The following is a 16663-nucleotide window of genomic DNA, read 5'->3' as shown; positions in this document are numbered from 1 at the left end:
CACACTTCCCTACAGAGTCCCCTAATCTGCCAGCAGGACCTGGAAACCCCTTGCAAACTTAGAGTGATAGCTTGTAATTTTAACACAATTTGCAGTACCCCATAGGAGCCTTCTCCAAAGAGAGGTGCTACCGAAATATATTATTAGCCTTCTAGCGAAGATTTGCTGGGATGCACAGGGGACCGCTGTGGGAATGAGAGAGAGAAAGCATTTCAAGTGGGGAACAGGGGGAAGAAATACGTTTTTATTTTAGCTCAAAGAAAAGCCTCTTTATTTTTAAAGCTTGGTATGTTTACACAGCACCTCTGCAAACAGGTGATCCACAGGGAAAGGGACCAAGCAGTATAAAAATATCTGGCTTATCGGTTGCTTCTCAAAACAGTTTATGTGGAAGTGCTGATCCCTGGGTTAACTCTGGATGATGATTGACCTTGTATCGCATCTGAGTAGCTTCAAGGACAGGTGAGGACGGCAACTGCTGCTAGGAGAGGCTTTGGAAAGAAAATTCTTACAGAATCAAACAAAATCAGGAGATTTTCTGATTTTGTTTATTTCAGACCTCAGAGCCTGAGGTGGCATGTTCCAGTTGACGGGAAACATCACAGAAATGTGCAGGAAGGCTTGGTTGTATTTTGAAACTTTCTTAGAAATAAACCTCTCTTGTGTTTTGAGCCACTGTTCCCTGCCTGGCTGTCCCCTGGGGTTTGGATCTCTTTAGATCACTGACTCCTAGTGTTCAAATAGACACCACCCCTCCCCCCACCCCAAGTCCTGCAGCGAAGGGAGACCGAGGGCAAAGAAAATGCTGTGAATGCTGCTTTGGGGCTGGACGCCATGGAGGAGGCAGGGCATGTGCCCTTCAAACCCTACAGATCCTGGGTACATATAGGCTAGAGATAATGGCACTGTAGAGAGGGGATGCTGCTTTCTAGGGCTGCTCTTCCTGCCCTGCAGAGTCCTAGAGCCCGGGTTCCAGCCCAAGCCCAGAAATCTACTCGGCAATGAAACAGCCCCACAGCCTGCGCCCTGCAAGCCCGAGTCGGTTGGCATAGGCCGGCCGTGGGTTTTTCTGTGCTGTGTAGACATACCCTCAGTCTACTTAGCTTACCAAAAAGAAGGTTAAGGGGTGACTTGATTGTAGTCTATAAGTACCTACACGGGGAACACACATGTGATAATGGGCTCTTCAGTCTAGCAGCGAAAAGTTGGAAGTTGAAGCTAGACTACTCAGACTGGGGATAAGGCGTAAATTTTTAACAGTGAAGGTAGTTAACCATTGGAACAATTTATCGAGGGTTGTGGTGGATTCTCCATCACTGACCCTTTTTAAATCAACCTTGGATGTTTTTCTAAAAGATCCGCTCTAGAAATTATTTTGGGGCAGGTGTGACACAGGAGGTCAGACTAGATGATTGCAATGGTCCCTGCTGGTCTTGGATTCCATGGAACTCAGAGCAACAGGCAGTTCCTGCCCCAGAGACCTTACAGTCTAACTTAACTGAGGAAAATGCAGACGGTTTTAAGGCTTCTTCATCCCAGTGGTGAGAACAAGGAGTCCCTTTCCAGCATGTTTGCTAAGTGAGCTACCAAAAGGCCAGTTTCCAGCGAAAGTCATTTCTAGCCTCCCATCATCTGCAGTTTCAAATGAATTCAGAATTCTCCTTTGTTTTGCTTCCTGGCCTAACAGTTGTGCAGTGTTGCTGTGCACTGTTGTATACCTGCTGACTGCCACCCCCAGAGGTGGTGCATTTCCCAGGAGTGATCACTGATGGGGTGTGGAGATGTAGGAGGTTCCTATGTCCCTAATCTGGCTGTTTCTGGTGGGGCTTTTTTGGTTTACAAGCAAGGCCCTGCCTTAGGCCTGCTGGTCCCTTTACAGGTGTGGAAGCAGAAGTGGCAGAAGAAAGGCGAATGGTTTGGAGGAGGTGGCAAATGCTTCGACAGGGGCTCAGATACCTGCTTCAGATGCGGCGGAACGGGGCACTGGGCCTCGGAGTGTAAGGGCAGAGGTAAGGCTTTCTACCTCCCCCGGCCAGCTGGGCCAACCTGAAAAAGCAACAGCCCACATCACAGATACCCGCACTGGTGTCGGGAGCTGCTGCATAAACAAGGACACTGTGCTCGGGACAGTCATGCTTGGCAATAGTAATATTTTGGGAGGTTGACATGTGGCCACGGGTCAGCTGGATGCATGGCAGGGCGTGTTCCCGGATTTTACTTAATTGCACGAACAGGTTAGGTTATAAAGTTCAACCCACTTTACCTTTTAATGCTGGATAAATTACAGCAGCAGCATGAGATAAATGTTAGCTGTGCAGCAATGAATACGAATGCAACACAAGATCTAATGAATACAGAGAGCCCCCAGGAGTGTAGGACAATAAAGACTGTGGCTTGCTAGAGGCAATAGGGAACTTTGCCAATGCCAAGCATCAAGAAAGAGGAGTAACAATGGGAATCTCTCCTCTCCCCTCCTGCTGGTTTCAGGACATGGCCTTTGCGGGAAACCTCTCAGAGGAAGAGACTGAAAAGATTAAGATTGTTACCTCGGAGAAGAGAAAAATGGACATGTTAAAAGTCTATAACCCAATGAATGGCCGAGAGAAGGAGATCGAGAGCTTCTGCTCTCCCTGTCTCACAGCACAGGAACAAGGGGACACTCAGTGACATTGAAAAGTGGGAAACTGATCAAAGGAAATAAGTTTACAGAAAACATGTAACTAGATTGTGGAACTCACTGCCACAGGATGTCATTGTGGACAAGAACCTAGCAAGACTGAAAAAGGGATTGGAATGCCTATGGATAACCAAAGAATCCAGAGTTAGAGTAGTTCATGTAAAAGAAGTACTGGAAGGGACATCAAACCTCCCGCTTCAGGGTTTAAGCCAATCTCTAACTACTAGAGACCAGGATGAGAGCTAATGTAGGGGCAGATTATCCCACATCTACTGCAGGGTTCTTACACCTTCCTCTGAAGCATCTGATGCTGGTCAGAGACTGGATACTTTGGGTCTGATCCAGTCTGGCAATTCCAGTGTTCCCAAAAAAAGTGACTCGTCCTGAAAGGGTTTGTCCAGGCCACCAGCTTGCAGAGAGCTAGATATTGGATCTTATTAATCATTTCATGGTCTCGGTCCAATTTTGCCTTTTTCCCTCCAGTTCAGCTAGATGTGTGTGTGCATTTGGGGCAAGGAGCTCCTGGCCCTCAGAGACAGTGTTCGGGCTTTGGAGGCCAGGGTGGCTGAGCTGGAGGAGCTAAGGGAGACAGAGAGGTACATAGATGAGACTTTCTGGGACAGAGTAGAACGGTCCCACCCCTGGTCTGACAGCCTGTGTGCTGTTGAGGAGGATGAAAGCCTCAGGGAAGGAGAACATTGGACTAGATGACGACCTGAGGTCCCTTCCAACCCTGATATTCTATGAAATGACCCCATAGTTGAGACCCTCCTTCCAGATGATGCCGTGGTATCCTCTCGCACTGAGGATACCTCTCCAGGGGAGGGAACTCCAGTTATTAGGCAGAGACTGGTATTAGTAATGGGCGATTCGATCATTAGAAACATAGATAGCTGGGTTTGCGAGGACCGGGAGACCTGCACGGTGACTTGCCTGCCTGGTGTGAAGGTTGCGGATCTCTCGAGACATCTAGATAGGTTTATGTGTAGTGCTGGGGAGGAGCTGCTGGTCGTGGTACATATAAGAACCAGTGACATAGGGAAGGATAGGAGAGAGATCCTGGAGGCCAAATTTAGGATGCTAGGTAAGAGGTTGAAGTCCAGGACCTCCATGGTAGCATTCTCTGAGATTCTCCCAGTTCCACGTGCAGGGCCAGTTAGACAGGCAGAGCTGCAGGGTCTCAATGCATGGGTGAGACGATGGTGTAGAGAGGAGGGGTTCAGATTTATAAGGAACTGGGGAAACTTTTGGGAAAGGGGGAGCCTATACAGGAACGATGGGCTCCACCTAAACCAAAATGGAACCAGATTGCTGGTGCTTAAAATTAACAAGGTTGTAGAACAATTTTTAAACTAAGGGCTGGGGGAAAAGCCAACAGGTGCAGAGGTGCATGTGGTTTGGACATACCTTCGGGGAGGATCTATTAATGGAGATTCTTTATGCCCTAGTAAGGAGGAGAGGATGGAAAATGATAAAATACAGGTAGGATCTGATGAGAAACAGTCAAATGAAAAAAAGTCCCATTCAATTACATCATGTAATGGCAGACAGCTAAAAAGTGACAAGTTCTTAATGTGCTTCTATACCAGCGCTAGAAGTCTAAATACTAAGATGGGTGAACTAGAGTGCCTTGTATTAAATGGGGATATTGAGATAATAGGCATCACAGAAACTTGGTGGAATGAGGATAATCAATTGGACGCAGTAATACCAGGGTACAAAATATATTGGAAGGATAGAACAGGTTATGCTGGTATGGGAGGGGCACTATATGTGAAAGAAAGCGTAGAGTCAAATCAAGTAAAAATCTTAAATGAACCAAACTGTACCATAGAATCTCTATGGATAGTAATTCCATTCTTGAAAAATAAGAATATAGCACTAGGGATATATTACAGACCACCTGATCAGAATGGTGATAGTGACTGCGAAATGCTCAGGGAGATTAGAGAGGCTATGAAAATAAAAAACTCAATAATAATGGAGGATTTCAACTATCCCCATATTGACTGGGTACATGTCACCTCAGGACGGGATGCAGAGAAAAAGTTTCTTGACACCTTAAATGACTGCTTCTTGGAGCAGCTAGTCCTGGTAGCCACAAGAGGAGAGTCAATTCTTGATCTAAGTGGAGCACAGGATCAGGTCCAAGAGGTGAATCTAGCTGGACCCCTTGGTAATAGTGACCATGATACAATTAAATTTAATATCCCTGTGGCGGGGAAAACACCACAGCGGCCCAACACTGTAGCATTTAATTTCAGAAGGGTGAACTACACAAAAATGAGGAGGTTAGTTAAACAGAAATTAAAAGGTACAGCACAAAAAGTGAAATCCTTGCAAGCTGCATGGAAACTTTTTAAAAACACCATAATAGAGGCTCAACTTAAATGTATACCCCAAATTATAAAAAACATAGAGAACCAAAAAAGAGCCACCGTGGCTAAACAAGAAAGGAAAAGAAGCAGTGAGAGGCAAAAAGGCATCCTTTAAAAAGTGGAAGTTAAATCCTAGTGAGGAAAATAGAATGAAGCATAAACTCTGGCAAATGAAGTGTAAAAATATAATGAGGAAGGCCAAAAAAGAATTTGAAGAACAGCTAGCCAAAGACTCAAAAAGTAACAGCAAAAACATTTTTAAGTACATCACAAGCAGGAAGCCTGCTCAACAACCAGAGGGGCCAGTGGATGATCTAGATACTAAAGGAGCACTCAAGGACAATAAGGCCGTTGTGGAGAAACTAAATGAATTCTTTGCATCGGTCTTCATGGTGGAGGATGTGAGGGAGATTCCCAAACCTGAGCCATTGCTTTTAGGTGACAAATCTGAGGAACTGCCCCAGATTGAGGTGTCATTAGAGGAGAATTTGGAACAAATTGAAAAACTAAACAGTAATAAGTCGCAAGGACCAGATGGTATTCACGCAAGAGTTCTGAAGGAACACAAATGTGAAATTGCAGGACTACTAACTAGTCTGTAATCTATCATTTAAATCAGCTTCTGTACCAAATGACTGGAGGATAGCTAATGTGACATCAGTTTTTAAAAAGGGCTCCAGGGGAGACCCCGGCAATTACAGGCCGGTAAACTTGACTTCAGTACTGGGCAAACTGTTTGAAAACTATAATAAAGAACAAAATTGTCAGACACACAGATGAACATAATATGTTGGGGAAGAGTCAACATGGTGGTTGTAAAGAGAAATCGTGCCTCACCAGTCTACTAGAATTCTCTGAGGGGGTCAACAAGCATGTGGACAAGGGGGATGCAGTGGGCATAGTGTATTTAGATTTTCAGAAAGCTTTTGAAAAGGTCCCTTCCCAAAGGCTCTTAAGCAAAGTAAGCTGTCGTGGGATAAGAGGGAAGGTTCTCTCATGGATTGGTAACTGGTTAAAAGATAGGAAACAAAGGGTAGGAATAAATGGTCAGTTTTCAGAATGGAAAGAAGTAAATAGTGGTGTCCCCCAGGGGTCTGTACTGGACCCAGTCCTATTTAACATGTTCATAAATGATCTGGAAAAGGGGGTAAATAGTGAGATGGCAAAATTTGCTGATGATACAAAACTACTCAAGATAGTTAAGTCGCAGACAGACTGCGAAGAGCTACAAAAGGATCTCTCAAAACTGGGTGACTGGGCAACAAAATGGCAGATGAAATTCAGTGTTGATAAATGCAAAGTAATGCACATTGGAAAACATAATTCCAACTATACATATAAAATGATGGGGTCTAAATTAGCTGTTACCACTCAAGAAAGAAATGTTGGAGTCACTGTGGATAGTTCTCTGAAAACATCCACTCAATGTGCAGCGGCAGTCAAAAAAGGGAACAGACTGTTGGGAATCATTAAGAAAGGGATAGATAATAAGACAGGAAAATATCCTATTGCTGCTATATAGATCCATGGTTCGCCCACATCTTGAATACTGCGTACAGATGTGGTGACCCCATCTCAAAAAAGATATACTGGACTTGGAAAAGGTTCAGAAAAGGGCAACAAAAATGATTAGGGGTATGGAATGGCTTCCGTATGAGGAGAGATTAATAAAACTGGGGCATTTCAGCTTGGAAAAGAGACGGCTAAGAGGAGATATGATAGTCTATAAAATCATAACTGATGTGGAGAAAGTAAAGAAGGAAGTGTTATTTACTCCTTTTCATAACACAAGAACCAGGGGCCACTCAATGAAATTAATAGGCAGCAGGTTTAAAACAAACAAAAGGAAGTATTTTTTTTCACACAACACAGAGTCAACCTGTGGAACTCCTTGCCAGAGGATGTTGTGAAGGCCAAGACTATAACAGGGTTCAAAAAAGAACTAGATAAGTTCATGGAGGATAGGTCCGTCAATGGCTATTAGCCAGGATGGGCAAGGATGGTGTCCCTAGCCTCTGTTTGCCAGAAGCTGGGAATGGGCGACAGGGGATGGATAACTTGATGATTCCCTTTTCTGTTCATTCCCTCTGGGGCACCTGGCATTGACCACTGTCAGAAGACAGGATACTGGGATAGCTGGACCTTTGGTCTGACCCAGTATGGCTGTTCTTATGATGTCCCACAACCTGATCAGCCATAAGCAGCTTAAAACTTGCTTTGGTCCTGTAGTCTAGCCATTAGTGTAGGATTGAATATAGCAGATCCTGGACCTTGGGCCAGTTCCCAAGTGACAAACACAATGACCAGCGATGACCTATGCCTCCATTAGGACATGTATCAGTTTTGTTTCTTTAAAGCATTGGTGTGAAATGTGTTGCATGTAGCAATCAGGCTACTGAGTGTTGCTTTGCAATGGGTACGCAGTTGGCTCTAAGTGCTGCGTCTGTTCAGGGCTGGCAAATTTACATGCTGGGACAGAGAGGCCCTGGCCTTCAGAATCCCTTCCCTCCCATGACTGCCACCCCTGTAGGAGTGAGACTCTTCCTGCCTTGCAGGGCTAGCTCCAGCTGTTGACCCACAGCTGGAGGAAAACAGCGAAGCTATTGAAGAGGAGACGCCATTGCCCACTCTGGAAGAAGTGGCCCGGATGACTAACACGGCTTACAGCAAGATCTCAGGTGAGACTCTAATGGCGCAGATGTTAATTGTTCCTTGGTTTGCTCCCTGGGTAAGTCAGGAGGGCTGGCTTCGCTTAATGGCGGGGGCACGTCTGCCTTGCTCTCCAGTGGCTCCTAGAGGCTGGTCGTGGAGTAGCAGCGCTATCCGTGACTAGCTGGAAGGTTAAGTACTTGTATACAGTTTTGTAGGTGCATCTGTAGAAGGAAAGCTGAGATGGGAGCTTAGAAGGGTGCATGTTAAAAGGAGCACAGTCCTGGATGGGTGAAAATGTGACCTTTTGTGGAAATAACAGCAGTCTGGACTGTCACCTGCTGGTAAACTTTGCGGTCTCTCTTTTTTTAATTGAACTAGACTGCAAAGTATTTTGGAGGAGCAAACAAACATGGTTGCAACCCTACAAAAACAAAGGGTTTTTCTCTCTAACTCTTTCTAGTCCTGGACTGGGCCTTTCTGCTATGTGCTTGTGAGGAAGCAGATGCCTGGATCTGCTCCCTTCTCAGTGCAATGAAATTTTGAAGACCCTAGGGTGAGCCATCAGCCAAAATCCTCAGTGGGGGTCCTGCCAGGGCTTGGCTCTCAGACAGCGGGACTCTTGTACGTATTGTAACGCTAGCTCATCCGAATCCAGTACATGTGTTTGTAGAGCGCTTCGCGCAGCGGGGTTCTGATCAGTGCCTGTGGCCCCTGGTGCTGTGCCAATACACCAATCAATACGAAATGGTCCGAGCTAGAGGGGAGAGACGAGGCAGAAGAATGTTGGTGCGCCCCTCTTCTGTCTGCAGTGGGCCTCAGCAGCTGAGAACATCCCTTGAAGCTAGCTCCTGCTCTGTTACCATCACTCCTTCTCTTCACCCCTGCTGTGCAGCCTGCTTCGCACATTGATCTAGCTCCGTACTGCAGCTAGTGCTAGGCTCAGCAGCTTAAGGAAGCTGCAGCCACTTCCATCCTGTCTCTGCTTAGACGTGGGGTGCAGTTTGTATCTCCCGCAAGACCCATTTGATTTGTAAAGTGTTAATTACTCCATCCTGCCCACTAAAGGGTGCCATAGCCCTGTTCAACTCACTCTTGTTTGGCTTCCAAAGAGCAAACCCTGCACGAATGTCTAGGCTGACTTGTCTTGTAGATGAAAGAAAGCAAGGAAGAATAACAGCAGAGTCTCCAGGAGAGTGCTCTGTGTGTGTCTCCTTCGAACTTTCTTGCAGCAGCTCTGAGAACAAAAGGCCCTTCTCTGCATACGGCCAGCTCTTAGCAAAGTGCATCACACAGACAACAAAAGCATCCCCCTTTCCCTCTACACAAAAGCTGTGGTGTTTGTATTGGAGCTGATATGCTCCGTGTGATGAAGTTTCAGCATGTGATGATGCCCCTGTGGTTTTAGAATTTGCTGATGCTTAAGTCCAAGCATAACTTCTAGCCACAATACAGACTGGGTTATTGTTATCTGAGTGGCTGGCAGCCCGGAGGGGGAGCTCTCATTAATTCTGAATGCAAAAGACCTTGCTGTAAGAGTTCTTTACAACAGAGCATGAAAGAGGATTGTCTCTGTCCATCCAGGTGCTTATAACTCCCACCACTAAAGGCCTCCCAAAGAATGGAAAAGAAGAAGTCTCTTTCATGTTTTCCATCCCAGACTGTAGAGGAAACAGCTCGATTGCTTTATAGGTTTTCTTTGTCTTTGGTGGTATATGTTTGCATGTGTGGCTATGCTGTATGTATGTCAAGACATTGTTACAGGAAAGCTACACTGAAGCAATGAGTCTCTCACTGAGTCCTGAGTGTGGTGAAGCCCTGGTCTCATATCTCCTGAGGAAGCCAGTTCCAGTCTAGGCCCAGCTCCCAGGAAAGTTCTGCCTCCTGCACTCCTGAGACTCTCCAGTGGCTGGTAGTTCTGTTGCCCCAGTGGGGCGGAGCTGTTGGTGGAGGCCACAGTTGCTGAGGGAGAGTTATCTCTTGGATGGCATAGGCAAATCTCTTGGGTTCTGTGGGGAGCCAGTGCAGAGTGCAATGCCAGAGAGATGTGTTCATGGTGACCTGTGCGGCCACAGAGAGACTGTTGCATTCTGTACCCATCTGAGCCTTTTCAGGCTTTGTGGTTTCCTTCCTAGATTTGGGTTGCAATCATCAAGCCAGGCCATGAATCGCTGGATGGCCAGCTCTAGGCTAGAGAAGGGGGCGCAGACTTCTGCCTGACTGCAGATGGAAGTATGTCTCCATGGCTGTCTGAGTATCCAACAGCGTGGAGGAGACCTAAATGACCCTGAGGCTGACTCAGTCTGAAGGCAAATGCCCTCAACAGTGAGGGATGCCACGGAGGAAAATTTCGGAAGCTCTGTCCTACTTCCTACAAGGCCCTTCAGTCTTGGTTGGGTGCAAGGTCAGCAGAGCTGGGTGTCATCTGTGTCCTGCTGGCCGTTAGCCCTGGCCGTCTCCCTGGCTCCCTACAGGTGCTGAATAACATGGGGATGAGGATGAGCCTTGGGGGACTTAGGGGGCGAGGGCTTTGGAGTGGAGACCCACAACGACTCTCTGGAGTTGGTTGGAGAGGAGGGGCCTGAGCCAGGTTGGGGTGTTTCTAGTCACCCCTGCAGCCTTTTGGAGGCCAGACAGGTGTATCTGGTGATCAGTGGTATCAAACGCAGCGGCAGGGCCTAACATGGTGAGCGAAGATGGAAGTGGCTCATCTCTGGCCAGGAGCAGGTTGCTCACTAGAACCATGTGCTCTGTCTATCCCTGCCCTGGGCTGAGGCCTGACCAGGAGGGTGGTGATGACAAATGTTTAGGATCTCTGGATCAAAGGCGCTACATAAAGTGCCCTGCAAACACTGAGTGTCAGAGAGACGCAGAGGGGAATCCTTGCATCCCCCTCTGGGGTGGAACATAACAGCTGTTTACCAGCACACAGCCATACCACTCAGCAGGCTAGGACAGGAAGTGAAGGAGAATCCTGCATCTAGTTAAAACCACCGAGGGAATTGAAGGAGGTAGAAGATAATTCCCTAGGTTTGTATTTGACCAGGACGCTGGGGTTAATATCCCAACTCATGGAGAGTCTTTAACGACCAGAAGGGGTCAGAACCTCTGGGCTGTAGCTAGTGTGAGTGCAAGCCGCTTGTCCGGCACTGGGTCTGTACTGACCCCGGGGAAAGAGCCACAGGTGGAGTCGCCAGCACCTTGGATCTCCTCTCAGCCAAGTGCCGTATAAACCTAGCCTGGGTTCCATTGGCTTGTTCCTTTCCATCCCCAGCTGAGAGCAGAAGCGGCCAAGCCGGGCCCGAGAGAGCTGGCGAGGGGGAGTTCGACCTGCACATGCAGAGGCCTGTGTATGAGCCACCTGCTCCACCCCCACCAATGGAGCCTCTCTATGGGCTGGGGCAGGATGGGAAGGTGCGAGGTAAGAGCCGTGAAAGGCAGCCGTGCTAGGGAACGGGATTATGGTGAGTATGTGCTGGACTCGTGTTGGATGCACTGGGCCTTGCTCGTGCAGCTGGGCAGACAAACCTGCATTGCTTTGCCACAGGCACCAGCCCCGTGGTGTGGAATCTGCATTCTGCACTGAGCAGGTTGCTCTCCCAGGGCCCCTGGTGCTGCAGGTCTCTCTAGGAAGGGCACTGCCGCTTTGGAGGGGAACGTGGGCGCATGACAATGAGGGGCCTTCGCATTCTGCTCATGCCTCTGCTCCCCTTCGGGAGAACGGCTTTGGCTGGGAATAAAATCGGACTCGTCGTCCCGTTTTAAGCAATAGACCAGGCGTCGCTCCCAGAGCTAGAAATAGAACCCAGGAGTCCTGACTCCCAGTTCCCCTTCCTGTAACCACTAGCCTACCTGCCTTCCCAAAGCTCAACTAGAACCCAGGAGACTTGACACCATTCCCCCATTCTCTGTGCTAGCAGCTCCTTGCCTGTGTGCACCGTTGGCCTAGTCCTCCCTTGGGCTTTGCAACTGGCAGGGCCTTGAACTCCACTGCGGGCCCTTTCCTGACTGCATGTGTGTCTCCGTGCTGTGCAGAGACTCCACAGGAGGTGTTTCGAGCTCTGTCTGAGCTGGGATACAGTGCCTTCCGCCCGGGCCAGGAGGTGGCTGTCATGAGGATTCTCTCAGGTAACCTGTCTGTCTTATCCTGAAGTAGATCCTTCCTGCCCATCCCCACCCACTCAGGAACGGTCATTCATGGCACCGGAGGGCTGGGGCCAGCAACACTTGCCTAATGAGGGTTTAGCCCCGAGAGCACTTCCCCCCAGACCGCCAGTGCTGAAATGAGCCAGGGCTGCGGGGGAAGGCACCAGCGCCCACCACATCTCTCTGCCCCCTTCCCACGCTGACTCCTCCGGGGGATTCCAAGGATCGTGGCCGCTGACTCTGCTGCTGCTGTTTCTGAGCCAGGTCTGTCCACGCTGGTCGTCCTGTCGACGGGGATGGGGAAGTCGCTGTGCTACCAGCTCCCTGCGTTCTTGTATGGCAAGCGGTCCAAGTGCATCACCCTGGTGATCTCCCCACTCGTGTCGCTGATGGATGACCAGGTAAATGGGACGTGGCTTTGATCGCAGCCTGGCTGCACTGGGGCTCCTTCCCTTGGGCCTTCTCCCTCGCCCCTGTCCCTTCAGGGGAAGCACTCGGGGCCCAACTGACTTGAGTAGAAGCCGGATCATTGACTTGAGTAAAAGCCGGATTGGGCCCGATTCTGTCCTTTCTTCATCCACTCCCTCATCCCCCTTTTACTCTCTCTTTTTACACTCTGCTGTTGGGGCCCTTCACCCCCCAGGGGTGGTACTTTTGGGGATAAATATTTCCCATCTCCAGATCCCTCCTGTTTCCAGGGGGTTGCTGGGAATTCTCCGCTCTGCTCAGGGCCCTGTTCTTTCTGATGTGCCAGGCAGGACATCTTGGAAGCCTCTGACAAGGATTGCAATGGAGCCCTGGGCTGCTGGATATTGATTCTGTAGCCAGGCCCCCAGACTGAGTGGCGGAGGAGCTCTGTCCCTGGAGGAGCCCTGTCCATTGATGTGTGCGTGTAATGCACTTCATTCCCAGGTTTCAGGGCTTCCCCCTCACCTGAAGGCAGTCTGCATTCACTCCAACATGTCGAAGAGCCAGCGAGAGGCTGCTATAGAAAGGGTGAGTTGCCTGGGGTGAGGGGACCCTCCCGTAGGAGCTGCGAATCTGAGCCTGCTCTCAGATCCTGGACTGGCTGCCCACCCTCCTCGGAAGGGTATAAGGAGCCCAGGGCATTGTCACTTGGCTTGGGGTGCAGGCCTGCTACGTGCGGCGCCCTGTCCCTTCCTAAGGAGTGCTGCTCTGAGACGCTGGGTGTGGATCTGGTCTAACTGATGGGGCAGAGACCACTCGTGTGCCGGCTAATGGGAACTGGTGGGAAATACCCACTGCTGTCAGGGTTGGGCTCGCCCTAGGGCAGTGCTTGGCCACATATGGAGCGATTCCGATTTAAATACACACCTGACCATGTTCCGGAGCGTGTGTAGACAGCCCTGGGGCTGTTCTGATGAGTGCTGATTGGGCATGCATTTCTGGCTGGTGAGGGGAGCTGGATGGGCAGCTGTGGAGAACAGGTACCCTGCACGCCTCCCACCCCACGTCAGTAGGGATGGGGAGTGGGAGGGCCGGGAGAACCTGAAGAGGCCATTACAGTGACCAGTTGGTACTAATTGTGTTGGTGTCTTTTGAGGTGCAGGCATCTGAGCTGAGAGCGCCCAGCTCCTCTCACACCGAGCAGCCAGTGGATGGGAAAGACCTTCTGGCCCCCAGGAGGGCTGGGTTGGAGGGGCTGAGATTTATCCAATCCCATGGGCCACCCAGATCCCCTCCTTTCTCTCCCCCCCCCCACCCCCCAGTGTGTGTGTTTCTGGGGGCAGGGCTGGGTATGTGTAATTCTTACGGGGGTAACCCCTCCTTCCTGATGCTGTGCGTGTTTGCAGGTGAAGGGAGGGAAGGTGCATGTGCTGTTGCTCTCCCCAGAGGCCCTGGTGGGCGGAGGCAGGGCGGGATCTAGCTGTCTCCCCTCTGCCGACCAGCTCCCCCCCGTGGCGTTTGCCTGTATCGATGAAGCACACTGTGTCTCCGAGTGGTCCCACAACTTCCGCCCATGCTACCTGCGGCTCTGTAAGGTACGGAGGGGGGGGGGATCTGGCCAGAGCTCCCTGGCACCAGCGTGGCGTGACATGTCTGCCTGCGGGGAGATGGCCAGGGCTATAAAGACTCACACGCCTGCTGTCTCTGTGTTAGCAGCAGCAATGAGACGTGGTGCCGGGAAAGGGGTTCTAGGGTCGTAGTCTCTAGGATGAGCTGTCAGACCAAACTCCTGGCTGCTAATTCCCTCCTGGGTAACTGCATTCTGACCCCCTGTGTTCCACTTGCCTCTTGAGGCACCGTCCTCGCTTCCTGCCCTGAGCTGTGGTGTGATGTTGGGGTGTGGGGGGGATTGGGATTCTCCAGAGAGCTGTACCCCACGTGTAGCACACCACTGTCTCTCGGCCGGGAAATGCCAGCCCCTGGCGTTAGGGAGTGACGGCTCTTCTCCCTGCAGGTTCTTCGGGATCGCCTAGGGGTGCGCTGCCTTCTGGGCCTTACGGCCACGGCCACGCTAGCCACAGCGCAGGATGTGGCCCATCACTTGGGTATCCAGGAGGAGGAAGGGATAGCCGTGCGCTCTGCTGCTGTTCCCCCAAACCTGCACCTTTCGGTCTCGACGGACAGGGACAAGGATCAGGTAGGGAGGGGGAGCAGGGCTTTCCGGGAACTTGGAAGAGACTCGCATGGTCGTTGAAGGACTAGAGAAGCTTTCTGCCATCTCTCTAAATCCAAGCTCCGGGGATCAAGTTAAATTCCCCCTGTGGTTTCAGCTCAGTACAGGATTAATCCCTTTCTGACCTCAGTGGTTGTGTAGTGTTCTTGGGAGCTGTTAGACGGCTGCCGTGCATGTCTCCTCCACAAGTGGCTGCTCTCTGAGGGTGCATGAAATGATCCATGTGTCTCTTAGCCTCGCTTTGGGATCTGTTGGGGTGCCATGCTTTCTCTGGGATCCCCACGTATTCGTTCTATGCTGTGCAGGGAGTGGAATTCACCAGGAGTGGGTTGGGGAGTTGTCTATGGGAGCAGGTCAGTGTTCCTGCCTTTGGGGGGCTCGTAAGCTCAGGTGTGGGCTTTTCTGGCCCTGTGAGAGGAGTGAGTTGCCTTGAGAAGCTCCTCGAGAGTGAAGCATCTGTAGAGAAGCGACTCATTCTCTCCTTGTCTGGTTCCAGGCCCTGGTCTCGTTGCTGCAGGGAGAGAGGTTTGGGGGCCTGGACTCGGTCATTGTTTACTGCACACGGCGAGAGGAGACAGCCCGGATTGCGGCACTGATCCGCACGCGCCTCCAGGGCGTGACGCTCAGGGAGTCCATGACTGCTGAGGAGCAGCACCATGACGATAGTGCTGGGAAGAGGAAGAAAGCCAAGGGTAAGAAAAGGGTAAGACGATAGTGCTGGGCTTTCCTGCAGCACCAAGAGCGAAGCACGATCCAGCCCCTCCCCTGAGATTAGACTGTGCACCAGCCTTGGGCATCTGTGAACGGATGTACACTGGAGCAGAGGCCACTGGGACGCAGCGTGTTAGGGATGGAATTGCCGTCTGGAGGGAGTAGTCGAAGACACACAGGGCTTTCCATGCTGGCTCAGACCACTGGGCCCTTCAGTCCAGCAGCGAGCCTCTGACAGTGCAAATACCTGACACTTCTTCAGAGGAAGGAGAAGTTCACTTCCCCTCCCCCATACCAAGCACCCATCCTGGCGGGGCAGGGAAATGCCTTCTGTGAGCTTCAGATGCATGGGCTTTGCTTCCCCCGTTACAGACCATCGTAGCAAACATGGCGGGGTGTGGTGGCCGGAAGGGCTAAACCACCTCAGGGGATGCCACGTGAGTGATGTCAGGAAGGGCGCTTTGTCCAAGGACTCCTGCTAGCTGGCCTGTTGGCCTGCTCAGGCTTTTGACTCTGTTCCTTGGCTGCAGCTTGAACCAATCCCACCCCTGCAGCCGGGAGCTCTGGCTCAGCCACACCCAAATCTCAGCTACAGACCGTAAATGAGGAGCAAAGACTGAATCGCTTAAAATTGAGGCTTAAAGCTCCATCTTAGAAACCCTCTCGGGAGAACGAATGGGAATTGGTCACCTGCTGATCTGGAGCAGATGATGTCGCTGCTACCCAGCGAGGGGGCGACTAACCGGGGGGGTGTGTTTCCTAAATGCTTTGTCTGTTGCTCGTTTCCACCTCTGATGAATTAGTGACCGCTTGCAGGGTTCTCTGAGAATGAGAAGCCCAATATCGGTGCTAATGATCATTCAGTGGTGGTCTCTCTTCTCTCTCCATGTCTGTGGCGTAGCTAAGAAAAGCATCCGGTGCCCTCTGAAGTGGGTCGCCGATTCCTACCACGGTGGCATGTGTGCCACCGAGCGCCGCCGGGTCCAGAACAACTTCATGTGCGGCCAGCTGCGGATCGTGGTGGCCACGGTGGCCTTTGGCATGGGGCTAGACAAGTCTGACGTGCGTGGGATCGTGCACTACAACATGCCCAAGAACTTTGAGAGCTACGTGCAGGAGATTGGGCGGGCGGGACGGGACGGGAAGCCAGCGCACTGCCATCTCTTCTTGGATCCGGAGGTAATTGCTGCCGGAGGGGTGGGGGCTAAGCCAAGAGCCAGGGCACCCCACCAGCCACCTCTGCTGCAGCCAGTCGAAATCCCAGCCTGACTGACGCCCCTGCTTAGTCTGCTGAGTAGCTGGATGCTGCAGCCATTATAGGAAGGTGAATGGCTCTCGTGCCCCCAATGAATCCAATAGCCGGGGCTCTCTAGGGCTTATAGGGTGCTCAAGGATTGGCACAACCAATCCTTGGCCCTGAAGCCCTGCGCTGATGGAGCCAGTCACAGGCTTGGACCAGCA

At 50.8% G+C, this 16663-nt stretch overlaps 1 protein-coding gene across 3 annotated transcripts in view; it reads left to right on the top strand.

Moving 5' to 3' along the window:
- The window catches only part of RECQL4 (RecQ like helicase 4), a 44095-nt gene that overhangs the window by 16743 nt on the left and 10689 nt on the right, over nucleotides 1–16663 (top strand). For all 3 annotated transcript variants that reach the window (XM_078851396.1, XM_078851397.1, XM_078851395.1), the window contains exons 8-17: nucleotides 1880–2009; nucleotides 7611–7733; nucleotides 10979–11125; nucleotides 11740–11832; nucleotides 12115–12251; nucleotides 12763–12846; nucleotides 13665–13853; nucleotides 14273–14455; nucleotides 14988–15183; nucleotides 16104–16381. In XM_078851396.1, coding sequence (XP_078707522.1) covers nucleotides 1880–2009; nucleotides 7611–7733; nucleotides 10979–11125; nucleotides 11740–11832; nucleotides 12115–12251; nucleotides 12763–12846; nucleotides 13665–13853; nucleotides 14273–14455; nucleotides 14988–15183; nucleotides 16104–16381 — 1560 coding nt within the window. The remainder of the gene's footprint in view (nucleotides 1–1879; nucleotides 2010–7610; nucleotides 7734–10978; nucleotides 11126–11739; nucleotides 11833–12114; nucleotides 12252–12762; nucleotides 12847–13664; nucleotides 13854–14272; nucleotides 14456–14987; nucleotides 15184–16103; nucleotides 16382–16663) is intronic.

This window comes from Lepidochelys kempii, chromosome 2, assembly GCF_965140285.1.
Source record: "Lepidochelys kempii isolate rLepKem1 chromosome 2, rLepKem1.hap1, whole genome shotgun sequence".
Taxonomy (NCBI): Eukaryota; Metazoa; Chordata; order Testudines; family Cheloniidae; genus Lepidochelys; species Lepidochelys kempii.
This window is presented reverse-complemented; position numbering and strand designations above follow the sequence as displayed.